This window comes from Sinohyriopsis cumingii, chromosome 1 (assembly GCF_028554795.1).
Source record: "Sinohyriopsis cumingii isolate HCF-2022 chromosome 1, ASM2855479v2, whole genome shotgun sequence".
Taxonomy (NCBI): domain Eukaryota; kingdom Metazoa; phylum Mollusca; class Bivalvia; order Unionida; family Unionidae; genus Sinohyriopsis; species Sinohyriopsis cumingii.
The window spans coordinates 102,045,057-102,066,697 of NC_142961.1; the positions used below are offsets into that span (position 1 = coordinate 102,045,057).

Consider the following 21,641-nt stretch of genomic DNA (forward strand, 5'->3'; position numbering starts at 1 on the left):
GGCGCTGATCGGTATCACTGGCACTGTGATTGCCTCCCCTGGCGACGCCAGCATGAGGTGCCGCTTCCACGGATGTAAAGCTTGTTTCCGAGTAACCATTTCTGTGCGCAAATTTATAGGAAAAATAAGACCGTTTCTTAGGTCTGGGTGGCTGGTGACAACAGCTTTTCCTGAGCAAGGTCTGTTTAAAGGCCTGCCGGAATTTGAGAGACATTATGCTATACAAAATGGGATTAATGGTGCAACTGATGAAGTAGCAAACGCCAGATATGTAGAATATGATCTTATAAACGTCTTGCAGGGTCCCTGTCATTTCTGCCGCAGGTACGTAGAGCGTCATAAGACGTTGAGCGTGGAATGGCGCCCAGCAACAGAAGAATGCTACAACAACGGCCACTGAAACGAAAAAAATTAAAAAGAATTATAAAAAATTTAGAGAAGAACGAAAATCTACTTGTACTTGGCTGAATCATATGTTCTGAAACACAGAATAATCTGAAAGGCAATTATATGTAATTATGGAAATAAATGGCTGCTGAGTAAAGACAAAAGAGGCCATCAATAATCGTTGTATTACCGCAGTCCCTTGCATAGGACGGCACCATGCTTCTTGTCCTAACGAGCATCTGCCAAAATGTTTATTAATCTGCCAAAACGTTTATTAATTTTTTTTCGTGGCATTTTCTTAAGTGATTTGAAAGCAGTATTTCTCTTACCCACTTCTCTCACGATTTTTTCAAAATACAGTGTCTTGGAAAATAGGGACAGAAAATGGAACGTCAGCTAAGCTAGAGAATGGGTTTAGTGGAAATTTCTTATGAAATGTACGGAATGATACATTTGATATTGTATAGGTTGTAAATGTGTTCAAGGAGAGTCTTAAAGAATCGCTTGAAGCTGTTTTTACATTGCATTTGTCTGGTTTACTTTCACATTTCCGCCATAACTTGTGTTCTACAACAACAAACCTTGTTATAGTATATTATCTGTACTTTTGTACCGCATGACTTCATATTTCACTTTGGTGTTAAAATGCACGAAATCAGGATGCTGACTCAGTTGGATAACAAGCGGGTAGACTTTTAAATTGTAATTCATCTCTGCGTAATCCTGCATGTTGGTCTTCCAGACATAATTTGGGAAGGAGGGTTTTCGCCTTTGAGCAAGATGAGTTGCAAATCTCAAGATGTAAGTAAACTTTTCTTGTTAAAGCCAAGACAACTATGTCAATTGAAGATCAGACATGTTTATACACAATGACTTGTAAATGAACTGATTATTGAAGTGTTAGGATCCGTTAGAAGGTTTGAAACATGCTGTAAAATCTGGAGACACTATGTTGTACTTGGTATGACTTCCGCTTGGCAAGCAGAGGGGCGGTAATTGACGAATAATTCATAATAGTGATTAGACACCGAAATGGCTGCAATATGACAAATATGTCGTATTCATTTATCGTTAAATTTCTGTGCTGTCTAATTCGATTGATTTGCATGTTTATGCAGATCATCAAATAGACTCTGAGTGCGTTAGATTTACAATGAATGCATATCAAATAAGTTCCAAGAACTGTATTAATATATGTCACAGAAAAGCAAATATCAAAGCGATCTTTGTGTTCAAATAGTTTCTTAAAAATCCCACAATTTAATCTGCCCTTACTTTTACAGAGAGTATTGTCGAGTACGTCAGGTCTATATAAAAGCACTTAATGAAACTGACCTTAGTTTACCAAAAAGAATCTTGTTGAATACATTAGTGATATTTAAAAATACTTGATGAAATGGGCCTTTGTTTGTTTGGATTTTCTGGGTTTTCTGGCATGTGTTTTTTCCTTCGAAGTCTTCTTGAGTACATTAGGTCTATATAAGTGGCCAACTAAATAATAAGCACGGTATTAATAATAGTGTCAAGTGTGTGTGATTTGGATTTTTAACATTTTTCAGTCATATCGCTACGATATCTGCAGTGTGGCAGTTTATAGTGATGTCTAGCACTGGGGCATCATGCCGCAGACATGTAGCATGATGTCCCACCCAGTCACATTATCCTGACACCAGGCCGACCAGTCCTAACACTAATTTCTTAATGCTGAGTCCTAGCGAGGTAGCTGTTAGTAACATTTTTAAAATTCTATGATACGACTTAGCCGGGGTTCGAACCCGCGACCTCCCGCATCCAAGGCAGACGTTGTAACTACTACGCCACCGGAGCGTTCAACAACAGTATCAAAACAATTTTTTCCTCAAACAATTTACCCTAACTCCAGTTACAAAATAAGGTAATGCAAAGGTAGTATAAATATTTGGCACACATGATTATGACTTCATTTTTCAGTGAGACCTTCGTATTGCAAGTTAGACAATGGATACCGTAACCGGATACAACTGTTGATGTTAGAACTGTATTGGTACCTGTACCCATGTGACCTCCCTTAAGTTTTACAGTATATTTGCTTATGTATGTATGTGTGTGTGTATATATATATATATATATATATATATATATATATATATATATATATATATAGTGAATTATAAATATACACCAGACAGAACGGAAAGTGCTATCCCTGGATTCATATAGAAGAATGCTTGATAATAGTAGTCAGAATTAATATTTTAAAACAAATAATAATATCATACAGGTTACAGAATTTTTAATTCGTACTCTACGGAGATTCGAACCCAGGTCTGCGGGTAAACGGCACACACACACACACACACACACACACACACACACACATATATATATATATATATATATATATATATATATATATATATATATATATATATATATATAGAGAGAGAGAGAGAGAGAGAGAGAGAGAGAGAGAGAGAGAGAGAGGGAGGGAGGGGGGAGTCGATAAGTAGGGTGGACGAAGTTCAACGATATGAAATAGCCTTTTCAATTTCTTTTATATTGTTTATATTCGTACCCGTTGTTTCTTGCAAAGGTTAGAAATTTACAGATTAACTACTGACCAGACTTGGATAATCTGACCCAATTTATAATAGCCGTCTTTATTATTACCCCGATTGTGGCGGCTGAAGTACCTTGCCTGAATTATAATACTCAACAAAAGGAGAACTTTTTGTTGTTGTTGTTTTAGGGTTTAACGCCATTTTTCAGCACACGATATGTTATAAAAACCCCGGAAAGAACCACCGATCCACGAGAAGCTACTGGCAAGCTTTCTCAAATACCCACATTGGCCGAATACGAGACTCGAACCCACGCAGACAGAGGTGAGATGGCAGTGATCCGTAACGGAGAGCGCTTTTAGACCACTCGGCCACTCGGGGCCCCCAAAAGGAGAACTTACTGAGGTGCGACAACATAAATATTTGATACTAATGGCTTTATAGTATTAATTATCTACTCTGTATTGATTTGGTTTCATGCGTATCACTTTTTGTGATTTAGCGTTTAAAAAATTCTTACGGTACCTTTAAAATTGCGGATTTGCGTTTCATTTAGAAATGGCACCTGTGGTCCCGATAGATCGATGATGTTGTTTGTCTGGTCTTTAAAATCATTTTTTGCAGCAACCACGAAATCCACGAAATTTTGATACTGAAAGAACTAATGTGGTTTTACCTTATTGAATTCGTTTAATTTGTACTACACAATAGAGGAACGTGTACCAAGCAACCTTTGCGATCGGAGTTATGAGCAAGGTACCCACGTTTATAATGGTTAATTTGTCCGAATCAGATGACCATTCCAACTCATTTCTTAAGTTTTACAGTAAAACACTACGTGTTCTTCGACATTGGCAGCATATTTCCTTAACAGCAATAAAATAACGTGTTTCTTTATTTTATATTATTATTTATCTATTTATTAAGTTAGCTATTTTAAAGAGAATAACCATCGGTGATGGCTGATGGTATCGTATGGTACACATATTTTGAAAGAAGAGAAAAAAGATCAGCCTCATTGGTCATTGTGCTATTAATAGAATCAACAATATGAAAAAGGGTTGGACTAACACAAACTTAAAGGTGAGAAAGGACGAAATAAAGATATTTTTTTACCAAATTTTAATTCCCAAAGTATTATATTTCCTGTCCCTAGCATAAAATATTTTAACGATTCTTGTTGTCTTTCTGGCTCCTTTCATTTCCAACTGTGCGAAAAAGTTGTACAGTTTAGTTTTTGCATAATTTGCGCGTTACAATATGTTTATATCATCGATGTCAGACGAATAACATTTGACTTTTAGGCAGATCTGCATTGCCTGGAATGAAAACGAAGAAAAGTGATCTGAGAGAGAGAGAGAGAGAGAGATCCACCGTACGTGTTTAGTTCGTCAGTTAATTCAAAGGGTATAACTGCATATAGTAATTTCCTGATAACATATTTAAGACACATATTCAATGTTCATCTTCAGCGTATGTTAGTAAGATTCGAATAAGTTTTACTACTTGTATTCAATTGCTTTGGCTCCGAGGATGTTTTGAGACCCACACTATGTCCATGACTGTAACCTCTTAAACCCCATGGTGGAAATTCATTAGATTTCCTATAGTTGACAACTTGTCTTTGTGTATTTATAAAACTTTAAATGCCAACATTCCATTAACACGAACAATTTTTAAAAACGTAATAATTCTGAAAACACATAAAGTAGGACGACTCATAATGTGTTTGACGGATTTCCTTTGAAAATTCTGGCAAATTCTCACGGGATAGGGTCGGATAGGAATGAGAGTAGGGAGTCTAAAGCAATACTTTTTCTTGAAAGAAAACAAAACAAAAACAATAATAAATACCAGCTGAGGATCCGTGATGCGAGATATTAAAATAGCTAGAGTTTAATTAACTGAATGCAGCTGAAACGTTGCAATGCTAACGGAGAATGTTTCCATACCAATTATTCAGCTGCTTCTATGTTTTCCGAACCCTTGGATATATTTGCTCTTTTCCCATGGAAATTGTTTAAAAACAGGTGGTGATAAACCATGTGTCGCTCGACACTTGACTGGATCAGGTTTACATATATATATTTAATTTTATTTTTCCGTCCTACAAAAGGATTCTCTCTGTGGCTGTGTTTGTTGGGTGCAAGGAGGGAGTCGGAAATGCGATCAATCATCAAGATTTCTAGATTCTTTATAGCTCTATCTCAGTATGTGAAGATTAATTCTAATCCTCGCTTTCATTTCTAATCATTCTTAACATTTAAAGAAGGTTTTATGTATCTCCCCTTTTATTAAATCTTATTAACATGCGCATGCGTGAACTCACTAGTAGCGTAAACACAATATTATCAGCAGCAACACAGAATGGAAATGACCTATATTAGTGTGTGTGATGTGTGTGATTAGGATTTTTAACGTAGCTCTAACAATTTTTCAGTCATATTGCTACGATGTCTGCGGTGTGGCAGTTTCTAGTGATGTCTAGCACTGGGGCATCATGCCGCAGACATGTAGCATGATGTCCCACCCAGTCACATTATCCTGACACCAGGCCGACCAGTCTTAACACTAACCTCTTAATGCTGAGCGCCAAGCGAGGAAGTTGTTAATACCATTTTTGTAAGTCTTTGGTATGACTCGGCCGGGGTTCGAACCGACGACCTCCCGCTTTCGAGGCGGGTGCTCTAACCACTAGGCCATCGGAGCGGTCATACCTATATTAGTAACAACTGCGATAAAATATTGTTAATGGATTTTTATGAACCGTTTATAACATTTATGCATGTATCAATGAAGTAGAATAAATTGAGTCAAAGATGAAGGCTAGGCTAGTGCTTTTGACAAGATGGTTTTTCTTCATAAGATACAAGGCTCTGACCTATACTATTCAAATTTTCTCACACATATTTTAATTCAAATTTTTTTCGGAGACCTTCTGTGCATGTACAGTACACGAGTACCTACAACTGCAGCATTGTACAAATCCTACAAGTTGTACGTTTGCAAAGCAGACTGAAATATTTTAAGCAACATAAATAATAATACAAAGCTATATTGTGATAACTGATAGGTTTTCGAGAGTAGATGCAAATATTTCGCGAATTTAATACAAAAGAAAACAAAGTCTCGGTGGCGTGTATTTGTTGACAAGTATGGAAGGAGAATATGTAAAGCCATATCTGTTTATATTACAATGAAACATACAAGAAAATAAGTAAAAAAACCTTGAAGTTGTCCATTTCAAACATAAAAGATACATACTGTAATGTCTCAAAATAAAATCCTGATTTACAGATTATATTCAATGATCAAAGCATGGAGATAAGCATCGTCAGGCCTGACAGCAAGATTATCATAATAGCGAATGATGAAGAAGGAATCAGTTACTTATATGATGTGGAGAATTATATAAATTTGTATACGTTTAACAAGGCCAATCTGCAATGATTCAGCAAAACCAGAGGCAGAAGCAAATGACGAAAATTAATGAAAAACAAGCTCGATTAAAAATATCATGCGGTGACTCAGTATATGAGGAAACTTCTGTTCTGATGATTCATAAGAATGGCAGAATATTATTAATTTAAAATCATTTCTACGTGTCATGGGATTGAGGCAAAAAGAACTTGCTAATTGTTGAAAAAGTGCACGTTTTAGATGTGCGTATTTTCGAATTGTTGACAATGCCTAAATACAATTTGTCATGCGTCAAGTTTACCCTAGGTAATTTTTGTACAGTTTGAAATACCTGACTTTTCGACTTCACAAACTTTGGCCAAGACACAGTTGGCAGTTCAGATTTGTGAAGGTCCTGAAAAGCATCTGCATACACAGAAATACAATGAATCGAAGGAACGGTTAACTCTTCCGTGTCTAAGTCACGTGCCTCCATTGAAGATGGCGCAAGCACAATACAGAAACAGTATGAAAACCTTACGTTTTGAAAGATAAGTTTCTAAAAAATGACAGACGTGAAGCAAAATGCATTAGGAAACATAGGAAAACATGTACGTCATGCGAATTTGCAATGATGACAAAACCATAGAGAAAAAATTAAGTACGAACCACAACATCAACGTAAAGTAATAAAATGGTTCATTTGAAAAACACCATAAGATGACGGTGTGGATAATGTTCTTGCTGGGTAATAAAAGAAGAAAAAAAGAGGCATGATTGAATTTATGAAGCTGATTTACACAAATACAATGTAAGCGACTACAATCTGGTATTGAGATCTGAACAGAATAAACGAGAACATTACATATACGCTGATGAAATCGACGGAACTTCAAAACTTCTTTCAAATTTCATCCACATCTACTTCATCACCACTATGCATTATTCCTAAACTAAACTGTTACTATTTAAATGTATGTAACAAAACTTCAATGGCAAAACAGTAACCATAGCCACTTCATGTGGGAAGAATTTTCACACAGTCTGGATGAAGTAAAAGCCATCTTTCACAGTGTGCAGTTGTACACTTTCTGAATGTTCAGTTTTGGTATGACATCATTTTACACATAACAGAAATTGAAATTACTTGATTAAATATTGCAATCAAGTACTGTGTGAATATAAATCAAATAACATAGATTTTATATGAACTAATTTTGTTTGGTCAGCAACAGAATTAATTGGCCAAAAATATTATATGAACTAATTTTATTTGATCAACAATATTTCTAAATGTCAAAGTACTGTATGACTGGCTAAACCTTAATTGGAAAGAAAAAGAAGATAAAATATTAGATCGATAATGGGCCAGATGAACAAACACCTGCACATCAAGATCTTTTGAACCAAATACCTGCTCTTGCAAAATCTGGGAAAAGAATCTTACGACAGACAGATGAAGCTACAAGCTGATGAAAGTTAAGCCATAGGTGAAAAGATCAGTTTATGATTACAAGAATCCATAACAGATTCAAAAGTAAAAATGGATTATAATGGGAGGGGGGACGATTTTGTCAGTTTGTCACCGGGTGACATGGTCATGAATATAAGCAGAGTCTTTGGATGCAAGAACAGTGTACAGATATCGAGCTAGTAATTAAACCTAAAGTCAATACCGACCAAACAACGAACAGCATACCAAAGGCTGATAATAGTGTGACATTCTAACAAGACATTATTTTTGTGGAGGGCAACAAAGACAACGGTGTTTAAAGTATGTAGAGAAAAATGAATGTGATAATGATGTTACACCAATATGTCTCTAGATTAAGCTTCTCTATTCTAGACAGCGACTACAGTTATATTACACATTCTATGCACGTTGTCTCTATTCCATACAGCGACTACAGTTATATTACACATTCTATGCACGTTGTCTCTATTCTATACAGCGACTACAGTTATATTACACATTCTATGCACGTTGTCTCTATTCTAGACAGCGACTACAGTTATATTACACATTCTATGCACGTTGTCTCTATTCTATACAGCGACTACAGTTATATTACACATTCTATGCACGTTGTCTCTATTCTAGACAGCGACTACAGTTATATTACACATTCTATGCACGTTGTCTCTATTCCATACAGCGACTACAGTTATATTACACATTCTATGCACGTTGTCTCTATTCTAGACAGCGACTACAGTTATATTACACATTCTATGCACGTTGTCTCTATTCTAGACAGCGACTACAGTTATATTACACATTGTATGCACGTTGTCTCTATTCTAGACAGCGACTACAGTTATATTACACATTGTATGCACGTTGTCTCTATTCTAGACAGCGACTACAGTTATATTACACATTCTATGCACGTTGTCTCTATTCTAGACAGCGACTACAGTTATATTACACATTCTATGCACGTTGTCTCTATTCTAGACAGCGACTACAGTTATATTACACATTCTATGCACGTTGTCTCTATTCTAGACAGCGACTACAGTTATATTACACATTGTATGCACGTTGTCTCTATTCTAGACAGCGACTACAGTTATATTACACATTCTATGCACGTTGTCTCTATTCTAGACAGCGACTACAGTTATATTACACATTCTATGCACGTTGTCTCTATTCTAGACAGCGACTACAGTTATATTACACATTCTATGCACGTTGTCTCTATTCTAGACAGCGACTACAGTTATATTACACATTCTATGCACGTTGTCTCTATTCTATACAGCGACTACAGTTATATTACACATTCTATGCACGTTGTCTCTAACACGATGACACTTGAGAATTTAAAAACTCCAAAACCATACAAATGGTTACATGAACTGCTGTATTTTACATTTGAGGGTACATTTATTTTAAGAAACGCCTCATCTAGATTGATGAACATTTGGTTATATTTAATGCTTTGTCTACACATTTGGACCAAAAAGAAAACAAAGTTACTAATGCTAAAACAAGTAAAGTAACATATTATTTGTGGAAAGAAGCTTTTCTGGCCAGCAAACGACGTGTTACACTACCGATAATTCCAAATATTTGTAAATGTTATTTGATCCTAATGTAACTGATGGAAAAAGAGACTAAAACGAAAACAAAATACACAAATACCTCGAACAAAACTGCGGGATTCATAAAAACAGAAATAAGACACCAGACAACTTAAATGAATGACTAATAGAACATAGTTTGGGGTCTGGGCACACCAGCAACCACGAAGATGCCTTTCTCTATACATATATACTCACACAGGAAGTATGTACAGCTTGGAAAACAACAGCAAACAAAAGTGAATAATTTATACCAACTTCAATTAAAGTACAGTGACTTACTGATTTTACTTCTTATATGTATAATTTCTTATAGGTTGCTCTCATATTGTATGATCGTGCCCAGTTTTCTGGATAGGTACGCCGTGACTCAGGGCTTTGACGTTTTATTAGGTGATCATTTTTACAGGTGATCATTATGCTTTTATCACAATCAGTGCTATGTTAGCAATCTAAACGTAACAACTTTGGGTAAAAGGCTTATGAGAGTCGTCACCACATCGTAATCTTAAGGAAGCGACGCTAATTTAAAGCTAAATGACTATACAAGATTCAGAACAGAAAGATACGTGGTTACTGGTATCGGTTAGAGAAAGAAGAAAAAAAACAGGTCTGAGCAAGGCCTCATAAAAGGAAATTGAGAATCTCGGATAAAGACTAATACAACAGAAAATACTGGTACTGAAGCTATACAGTTTGTGGTGTGTAAACCAAAATATTTTAAAATTGTAACAATGTGCTCTTCAGATTTCCTATTTATGTACAATGTTAAATATTCAGACCGAACAAAAATTCGTATTGCAACCTCTATAATATCCTTACCAAATTTTGTTTTTAAAAATGTCAAATAAGCACTCAAAGTCGTCGTTTTATAATTCGATAGATAAAATTATATGTTCATTTGTGAATAAAGTTGTTGAGTTTTCATAATATCATTCGATACGGAGTAATATCATTGATTGTAACCAATGTCAAATATGTACTCATTTGAATATCTCTTAAATGAACCCCTAAGTTTCTGCGTTGTGATTTTTTTTAAAAGTTGGCTTATTTATTTCTTTCTTTTTATAGCCGTAAAAATGGTAATTCTATTTTCTTTTCTAACTTGCTTTGGTCAATTATTAACAATCTTTTATCACTAATTTTATATATATTAACAATATTTCAATATATGGTTAATGAACAACTATTTAGTTATGTTTAAACCAAACTAACATATAGTAACCAGTTTGTATTCTTGTAACCTGTCACTTTGTCATAAAGTTATGCAAGGTGTATGTGCCAGTGTCTAATGCTTCTACCCTTAGGGGTAGTCAAGACAGAACTTCAATCCTAAACATAAAAAATATATCAATAACTCTTATACCATTATTTATATTTCATATACATTTCCAAATGATTTTGTGTTCCATTAATTTTCAATCAAACAAATAGTGTTTAATTCAGGGACTCGATGGTATTTTACTTTTATGCAAATACTGAATTGTCCAGGGAATGGAAGATGTTGTTGTTTCATGAACACTTGAGTGGTTACCAGAAACATACTCGTATCCCTTTGAGATGGTAATAAACTAAATCTGTGCAAAACAAACAGGGAGAATAGATTACAATAATTACGTATGAATTGTGAGCTGTAAAATATGTGATTTATGCAAACATTTCGTGTAAGCAATAACAACAGAGACAGATATGATGTTAGTTGTCTCGTGCGAATAGTCAATATTACAAAGTCATTTGAGTAAACAGATAAGGTCCAATTCAAAGACTACCGAGACCATTTATGAAACTGTCCCTTTCATGTCCTAGAGTACTCACAACCCCATACTATTAATAAACAGTAGTGGTAAAGTGAAAGGGTAACTTCTGAAGTTGGATCATAGAGATTCTTTCATGACCTTGATTTTGTGTCATGACAAAATACCAATACAAATTTCAAGGGAGTTCCTTCTAATGTATGTTGCTTACCAGTTGTAATTTGTATTCATCTGGAATATAGTGTGCCCATATTTGGAAAGGGCTATATACTTAATTACTCGCCGAAAGAACATAGTATATATATATATATATATATATATATATATATATATATATATATATATATATATATATATATATATATATATATATATATATATATATATATATATATATTGTAAGCGACCTCTAATTCCTGTCTGCTAGGGAGGGTTAATTGAAGAAGTTCCACTCAACAGCAAAGTCAACCAAAAATGTTTAATGAAAGTAACATAACTAAGAAACTGGAAAACTGTTACCAGTACACAACATTCATTGGAATAAGACAAATATACTCCTGAAACACTCGTTGCTTGCACTCTTCTATTGTAACAAGTTGATACTGACATTAATTTCCGATACTGACATTAATTTCCGATGTCTTGTTCCTGGATCTTTTCAATAAAATGTCTCAGCACATAATAGTCCGTTTCAATGTTAAATAAATTAAATAATGATTGGAAATCATAGTGACCCCAACAGACGAGAGTTGAAGATTTGCTTTGTATTCGTTTAACCCAGGTTACCAATGTGGTGGGAGATAACTGCACGATAATTCTAAAGATTAATTTACTTACTCAACATTTCTGAGTAATTTTCCAAAATGCTTGCCGCTGCATATTGTTAAAAACGCGGACGTTCAAATGTTCCAAGTTTTGCTTATTTTACTAGTTTTTCACCTAATTAATGTCCAAATAATTCAGAGTATTATTATTACTTTGTCAGTCCTATACTATTATTATTATTTACCAATTTATATGTGTAATTACCTAAAAGGAGTATTGGACTTCACAGATGTTAGTTCTTTATTTTTTTGTTGACATTCCCTAGCCCCCTCCCAGCATATAAGGCTGGTTAGGACTTAGAAATGACACCCTGTTTTTCAAAAAATTGTATGTTGGTGTGGATTTCCCTGTCTCCCTTAAAGTCTGTAAGTCTTTTTTTGTATTAAGAACAATAATGCAGTATAAAATTTTGCAGGGTTTTTCTCTTTTTTATCCATCAAATACTTGAGTTTAATTATCCCATATAGTTAAAGTGATGTACTTTCTCCTTTTTGTCCAGGCTGACAGTGGGCCTGATTTCCATCGGATGTAGGGTTGTACTATTATCCCAAGGGCTATTACAGTCCCGGGCTAATTTCCTTCCCTTAATTTGTTGGTTGTTTGGTTGTGAGTGACTTTGCCAGAGTCAATTATACGTATGAAATTTAATATAATTTTTTTTTTTTTTTTTTTTTTTTAATTTTTGTTGTTGTTGTTGTTGTTGTTGTTTTTATATTATATCGGACGGCTTATTTAGGTCATATCGTTAGAGTTTCAATTCCTTCTTAATGATTCCCAAAAATAATAATAAGTGTCTATTGTAGTGTAGGTTTTATTTGAGTTTAGTGGGGTTTTTTTTGTTCTTTTTTCCCCTTTCCCCGTCAGTCCCGTCCGATAGTATTAATGGGTCCACAGTCTTTAATCGTCTCTATTATAAAGTTAGTAATTTGGTATAATATTTTTTTCCCGTAATTCCCGTCCAGATATAAGATTGCCTGTGTTTTGTATGTTCCTGTTTTCTTTATTTCTGTTATTATTTGTTGTCGTTGGTCTTTTTTCGATTCACAATGTATTATTGTATGTATTTTTGTAAAAGTCATTTTCTTACACAGTGGGCATAGCGGAGGTACTCTGACCATATGCCGCCTCACTGCTACCTCTCCTGTCAACCATGCATCATGCATGTATTTGAAGCAGAGGCTTTGTATTTTTAGGGAACCTAGTTGGACCCAGTTTCCCCACGCCTTTTCCCAATTTACATATAATTTTTCCTTTTCTACTTTTGTTTTAGTTCTACAAGTGATGTCTTCTCTAATCCAATTGTAGGTTCCCCTCACCCCCCCCAGTTCCCATAGCTCTTTTTTTTCTCTGTATTTGACTAAAAGGTTTTTGATATATCGAAATTTTCTGGGCGTTTCTAGTAATTTGGTTAATTTGTTGTTATGGTATATCTCTTTTACTTGCTTCATGGAGAACCCAAACCAATAAATATATAATCCCTCCCATGGCAGTTTTGGCCCATCATTTAATTTTTTAATTCTATTAATAATATTACTACATTTAATGATAAGTGGGCTAGGTATGGCTAAGCCTCCTCTTTCCCTCGCTCTATATATTGTATCTTTATTTACATAGTGGGTTTTAAAATCCCAAATATAGTCCACAAATCGTCTATCTATTTGTTGTAATTTTTCATTTTTAATATCAATTGAATTCATTATATAGTTAATATTAGCGTACATATAGGTTTTAGACACTTGGGCTCGTTCCATGAGGCATAACGGCGTTAGTGCCCAGATATTCACATTTTCATTGATTTTGATTTCCATTTGGTTATAGTTTTCTTTCTCTTCATTTTTCCCCAAAAAAATCCCTAAGGCTTTAACCTTCTCTTTAATCATCTGTGGTGGTAAACCGTAACGGTTCCCTTGCCAGTTCCCTATTCGTAAAATTTCAGTTTTGTCATGGTTTATTTTGGATCCCGATGCTTCACCAAATTCTTCAAATTCCTTCACAAGGTATCTGAAGGAACTAGGATCCCTGATAAAGTTAGTGCAATCATCTGCATGCTGCAGCATTTTGACCTCCTCTTTTATGTTTGGAACTTTAATACCCTCAATATATTTATTTAGTCTTATTTTGATATTCAAGATTTCTATTGCCATTACATATAATAGCATCCTTGCCTCACCGATCTTTTTATATCGAATTATATGTGTGAGTTCCATTGACCTGTACTCTGGAGGTTATCCCATTGTACAGGATTCTAGTCCATTTCTGGAAATTTTTTCCAAAACCAAATTTTTCCAGTACCTTCTGGATATAGTTTTGTTCTAATCTGTCAAAGGCCTTTTCTTGATCGAAGAGCACCATGGCGCCTTTCTGTCCAGAGATGTTCATATAATCAATTATCGTTCGTATATTAAGTATATTATTTTGAATATTCCTTTTTTTGACCCCACAGGTTTGATTATCGTTAATTATTTTATCCATTCCAAATTTTACGCGTTCTGCTAAAATCCTAGTCAATATCTTATAATCAGTGTTTAGGAGGGAGATGGGCCTCCAGTTTTTCAGGTCTTTTCTGTCCCCTTTCCCTTTATAAATTAAAGTAATCATCCCCTCCCTCATACTCTGTGTCATTTCATTATTATTTAAAAATATATTATTATATAAAGATTTCAGCATTGGCGACAACTCCTGCAAAATTTGATGTATAATTCTGCAGTAAGCCCATCTCTCCCTGGGGTTTTTCCTTTGGATAAGTTTTTAATAACATTTGTGATCTCTTGTGTCGAGATGAAATCATCACATAAGTTTTTATGTTCTGATGATATCATCTCGCATTTAATTCCTTCTAGGTATTTATCAATTGTTATATTATTTATTTTTTGGGATTGGTATAAATTTTTATCATATTCTTCAATATGACTTAAGATTTTTCCTTTGTCTTCAGTTATCTCGTTATTACCTACTTTCAGACTCTCCATAATTTTTTCTCCTCCTCTCTTTAATGCTTCTCTTTTGTATAGCCCATCCGCTTTTCTATACATTTGACTAAATTTCCCCGCTTTTATTTCCCTCCCTTTCTGTTCATCCTCTAGAATCTTATTCAATTTGTCTTTTAGAATCTGTTTATTTTCTAGTGTTTGATTTGAATTGAGTAAATATTCAATAGTTTCTTTTTCCAGTTTCATCCTATAAAATCTCATTTTAGAATAAATGATCGCCTTCGTTTTAAATTCATTTTTTAAATTATCCCATTCTCTGATTATATCCTGGTTTTCTTTTTGTAAAATTTTTTTTATATCTTCTTTAATTTCTCTAACGAATTCTGGTTCATCTAATACTTTACTATTTAGTTTCCATTCCCCGTGACCCCATCTAGTCCTACTTTTAGTGTCAAGTTCCACATAAATTAATTTATGATCTGATATTTTAAAATTTAAAATACCTGTTTCCTTATATATATTTTTGCCAAAAATTTTCGCTTCCTTCGTTCTCTTTATTTTGTGCCTGTGAGTCATTTTCGTTTAGCTCCCATACAGTGTCTTCTCTCGACGAATGGGATCCCGATTTTGCCTTTCTTTTTTAAGCTTTTTATGTGGAAGAGGTGTGGAGCACGTAAGTGGTGCTAATCCAGAAATGTCTATTCTATCTCTCAGGTCTTCTTCTCCCTTTTCTTCTTGTGAGGGTTCTTCTTTATCTTCCTGGAGGAGGCCAAATTTGTTATTTGTAATCACCTCTTCCTTCCTTGGTGTTTTCATCTTTCCCGTTCTATTTGGGCTTAAGAATTGATACCATCCTGGGCCTGTTTGATCCGGTAGGACGCTGATCTCATTTAGTTCCTGTTGTGCTTCTGCAGCTGGTAATTGTTGCTCTTGTACTGTCCTAGCTTGTTCTATAATTTTTTCAATTTCCGTTGTTGTTGGTATATGATTGGTCCCCATGGTCTTGCTAGCGTAGGTCGTTTGTTGTTGTTGTTGTAGTTGCTGAAGCTTGCATTCTCTCGGGGCATGTCCTGTTTCTCCACAGATTGGACACTTCCTATCCTGTTCACTTCCCTTGTACCAACTTTTGAGTCTGAACCCCATTACATAAAAAGATGGGGATTTTTTTGCATCTTCTCTTGTTGTTATTAATATCCTGGTTCCAGATTTGATAGGACCAAAACCCCATATGGTGGCCATCTTGTGGGTATTGATTGTAACTCCAAATTTTTAACACACCTTGTGAACTATTTCCTTGGTGTCTATTTCCAGTGGAAGTCCTATGATATGCACTTCTATCAATTTTTCTTCTGTCTGTCTGGTGAAGGGGGGGGGGCCTCCCTAATTTCGGCTAGCATTCCTTTAACATCAATATTTCCCATCGTCAGAAGCGGGGTATCATATTGTTTGGGGTATAGGCAATATTTGTTGAAACCCGCATTTTGTAAACCCTCAATCTTCCCGATATCAATCCCTCTAACATTTAGGGTCGCTAATATTTCCGCTTGTCTGGGGGGGGGGGGGGCACCATGCCAAAGTCGATAATCTGGCATCCTTGTGGGTGGTATGCCATGAGTTGTTTCTCCATGACTTGTGTCCTGAAGTATGTATTCAGCTTAATCCCTTTGGGCTGAGTAGAAGGTGTTCCTGTTGTCTGATCCATGTAATTGTTGTACTGAACTTTTGTCACTGTTACACTCGAGTACTCACAACCTTGAAAGTGATTGGGATATTTTTTGTTTTTCAGCCTGTCAATTCCCTATACATGTATTACCAGCAACCTGACCCTATCAGTTCACATCAAAAAAAACCCCAGGAATTACTTAGTTTATGTTTAAACCTCTATCCTGGACTTAAGACAATTCCAATTGATCTCAGGCGTTTTTAGTCAATAAAGAAAAAGGAACTCATTCACAAAAAAGAAACAAAACAAAAACAAAACACATCAAACGTAATATGAAACCACAATTGAAAAGTTCTCACTAGAATGATTACTCACTATAGTCTGGATATCCCACTAGCTTGCTTAGGCGGCATTGTACTGTGCTGTGCTGTGCTGTACTGTAACTACTGAGATGTTAGTTCTGGTTTTGAATTTGACCGCGCTCTGCAGTTATCTGACAAGTACTGTGTTCCACTCCAATATATAACCTTCGGTTTTATACCACGTGACAGTACTGAACCAGTCAGAATTGGCAGACCGAATCCGCCAACGAATCAGATGTGGCAGACTGGCAAACCTCAGTCTATCGCAAATCTTGCGATATCAACCACATATGAATAAGGTTCAATCTATTCCAGCATATAAAATATTCTCACATCTTATATCTTATTCTGTACAAAACTCTGAGACAAAAACTCTGTATCCTAATATTTCTATAGAGTTTTCAATAGCAAAACAACAGTTCTCGAATGGATAAACTGTGGCAAACCAATGACAGGGTATAATGATACAAAAAGAATTGCAGTTGCTGGGGAGGTTGCAACTATGCACAAAACAAATTGCATTACTCAATAAATCTAACAGTTTTTAAATAAAGTCGGTATATTTAAGATATTACTTTCGGCAATAAGTTCACCGTGACTTCATCTGAGTGTAAATGTATGTGAATCACATACCTGTAATATCTAACCATCGAGGTCATGGGTCACAAACGAACAAAAATGGCGTCCATAAGAACTTGACTCGATCGTTGAAAAGTTCGTTTACCGCGAAACACGAACAACCTGAAACTTCATGTTTAATACACGTGTCGTGATGTTCACATCAAGCAACCACATGATGGAGAAACACATTTTGTATTAAATGAGGTAACACAAGCATGCAATTTGCGCAAGAAACGGTGCTGAATGTAAAATGTCAAACCTTGACAAGCCAATTGTAATATAATGATCAACATGGTAATAGCTAAAACGTATTGACAGAGATTTCCTACATACATAATAAATATGGGATTACCTAACTAGTAATTCAGTATAATCTGACTCCATGGACCGCAGGAAGTCTGAGAACATGCATATGAAGTGGCGCATTATCGAAAATCGGGATCAGTTGTACGTAACAATTCATGTAACCACAAAGCAACTAATTTGCCACAACTACATGCTCCTGCACTGCCCTAGGTCAAATGAGCTAAACATGCAATACTAATATCTTAAAAGAATAACATATGGAGAATCCACATACAGTAGTAAAATCCACCCCAACCCCATTATGGTGCACAACTGGTTAATCCTGAGTCTATTACAATATATATATATATATATATATATATATATATATATATATATATATATATATATATATATATATATATATATATATATAATCTCAGTAATTTGAAACGGAACTATATTTAACATTGTTTTTTTTTCGGTTACCGCTATAACTGTAAAAGTTATATTCAAAAGTATAAAACGTGTGTCCAAATATATAGAGTATAATTCCTTTGCTCTCTCTTCGTTCGCGAAGTGGAAACATAAGGGGTCGCATCGACCATTTCTTTCACAGAATATCTTTGAAACCATCCATAAACTTCAACGAAGTGAAACCACCTAATCAATTAATTTTAGCACCTGTACTGTGCGCTAAGGAAGGCAAAACTTAAAACACTTATGAAATAAGTTTATTTCTTATTTCCCCGGCACTTATCGTTCTAGAATAAGCTGACATTCGATTCTTAAACATACTAGTAAACACATTAAACTGTCATTTGTTATTACACAAATCCTATATAAATGGCGCGGATGGTTATTTGCAATGTTTATAAAACTGAAGGATACTGTTTAAAGAAATTTCGCAGATAGCAAGGTCTTTCTTTTTTAGAACTATTTTAATGAACTATGGAAACATTCGGAAACATTCTATATAATAGTTCAACAAACTCTTTGATTCAATTTTTCTGTAGAAACCGTCTGTTTAATCCATTGGCGGCTTAAACAATTAATAAGGATAAAATTATTCCCTATATTTTTAATTCAAAAGAAGAAAACCTAAATAACATATTGATGTGACTCAAATAGATTTGGTCTTTTTCATTTTCGCACGCCTCCAGAAAAAGAGACCCACGAAGGTGTACCAGCAATATGTATCCTTGGATCTATGTGAAAATAATGTTTTTCATACAAGTATATCTGTTGTGAATCTTCACTGTATGAAACATTCACCGGCCAGACCCCCCCCCCCTTTCTCATCTACCCTTTAAAAAATGTCTCCACCCGACCCCACAACCCTCAATAAACCGGTACATAGACGTAATTCTTCTAGATATGGGTCGCCTAAAATGAATGAATTTTGTTTTTCAATGTTTTAGCCCGCGGCGATGACGGAGAAACAAAATATCGATCTATTGTGAAAGAGAGACCTTCCTTTGAAGCGTTGAAGATAGGGCAGAGTCACTGGTTGTTCTAATAGAGTTCTCACCCCATCCCCAAAAATTATCAAACTAAAAGACACGATGTATAATTGCTCCTCCGGAATACATTGTATTGATAGTTTGCATGTTAAACGTTATTAGCTTTTGTCGAAATTAAATGCTTCGTATCTCTTTTATTTCTTTTTTCTCACCATTTTCTTCAAGGCAAGAAGCGTCAATAAGCAAAAGTTAACTGGCTGATTGTCCTAACACTGATTGGAGAAAACAATATCAATGGCAATTGTGCGTTGTAAGATTTGAACAAAATATATTCAAAAGTAAAACTGGATATATATGTTGGTTATGAGGTTTTCCTTTATATCGAGTGTGAGCAGAATGAGTAGCATCGTTGAATTCATCCGGCGACTCGTTTAAACTGAGGTTAAATTCTATAATTATTATAAAAGTATTAGAGAAAGGTATCCCAAATGGTATTAAACAATCTGTGACAGTAACGACGAGAAACATTTTGAAATAGTTTATGGAATAAAGACAAAATTATATTACAAATATCTTTGTATTTTAGATCTTGTGTTTACACCTTTGATCAAAAATACAAATTACAAGCTTACTAACGCCAAAATAAGTACAAAAGCATGATCGGCAGAAACAATGAAACGATTTGTAAAACAGCTGCTGCTCTGGGGTGGGGGTGGGGGTGGGATGAAAAATCAAACAAAAAACCAGCTAAATTGTTCACACTGATTATGATTTTTTCAAAAAATGTATTCGATGGCTATAGCAACTTTAACCAAATTTGATATACACAGAGCAAATGTAGCCAATGCCAATACTATCACTGTAACAATATCAACTATTGGTGAACCCTTTCCTTTTCTTCGAATGAAGAGAGGAAGTTCATTTCGAACATATTTGTGTAATTCTTTCCACTTTTAAATATTTTTCTTTCTTAACTTTTGTTCAGTTAGTTCTGACCTCAATTTAACATGTACTTACTTCAATTTTTAGTATAATTTTTTCACGATAATATGTTTTTATAATGTCTTCTACAAGTATTTATATGTGAATTAGATCTATTCAAAAGCTGCTATTTCGATGCGGTAACTTCGTATCCTCTTATTCCTTATTCGTACAATTGTTTTCTTGTTCTTCTGGTATATGTTCTCCTCGAATCATATAAAATAATTCACGTACTTAGGTTTCCAATCCTCTTAATTCATTCATAAACAGCGGATTTGACTATAGAAACATACATATCTTTTTCTTTCTGTACAACAGTAAATTCCAGCTGGTATTGTGGTTGCGTCCTTAAATGTCCTTAATTTCTCCTGAAATTCATCTGTTACGGTATATGTAGAAATATTAGGTTCAAGTGAATTTTAGTTTGCGTTTCTTACGTGACTCTATTTTTTAAAATCTATCACAAAAATCACTGTGATTTCTAAATTCTTGCTATTTTAATTCGTTCGTAAATGAGTATCCTCCGACTAGTTTTCTACTGAATTAAGTTACACAAGTTTTGTTCTGCCATTTTAGGTAATCCTTTACTTAGCTCAATTACGGAATCTTCCTTGGCACTACCAAGAAACATGGTTGAACGAGGTATAATCAATGATAAGATGAGAAATTTCAGATTATGGGCGGATAGTGTGGTGACTACTGGCACAGAAGATGTACAGTTTGTAGTGTATGGATATAAACTGGTCATTGTCGACTGTATCCATATGCCCCTCCTCGACATTTTAAATTTATCTTGAAACGTCAAATGCAACGAATTGATATATTGCGGAAACGTATACTAGGAAATTGAAAAATATTTTTTTCTCAGGACGATATGATTTCCTCAAAATTCATTGCGCAATGGATTAATGACAAGTAAAGAAGTGGAACTACTTTCTTCTGCGATTTCATCACCATTGAAAAATATCATCGACGTAGCAGCTAATACATATTTATGACACCTCAGTCTTTTTCCTGCCATGATCAGTTTAATGAGTTCTTCGATACCGTGTAATGAGAATGGATAAAATGATCGCAACGGTTTTACAATTCAGCAGCAGAAAAAAAGCTCGGGGACTACAGAATGTATGCCATCATTGTTTATTCCAAACCTGTTAAAATATTTTAAATTAAGGTAACAGTTTATAAACGCCACTAAATATTTCGTTAATGAACAACAAAAGCAAACCTTTATCACTAACATTCATTTTGTTTGTCCTGATCTGAGTAGCACACACGATAACAGATTACACTTTTGCGGTCTTACATTGGCGAACATACAAGCAGATATCTGTAATTAAT

General features: G+C 34.8%; 1 protein-coding gene across 1 annotated transcript in view; it reads right to left on the minus strand.

Moving 5' to 3' along the window:
• Positions 1 to 21,641, minus strand: part of LOC149807455 (pyrokinin-1 receptor-like) — a 132,459-nt gene that overhangs the window by 1,571 nt on the left and 109,247 nt on the right. The window contains exon 3 of the mRNA XM_089966748.1: positions 1 to 396. This exon is cut by the window's left edge and continues 1,571 nt beyond it. Within this exon, the coding sequence (XP_089822874.1) occupies positions 1 to 396 (396 nt within the window). The remainder of the gene's footprint in view (positions 397 to 21,641) is intronic.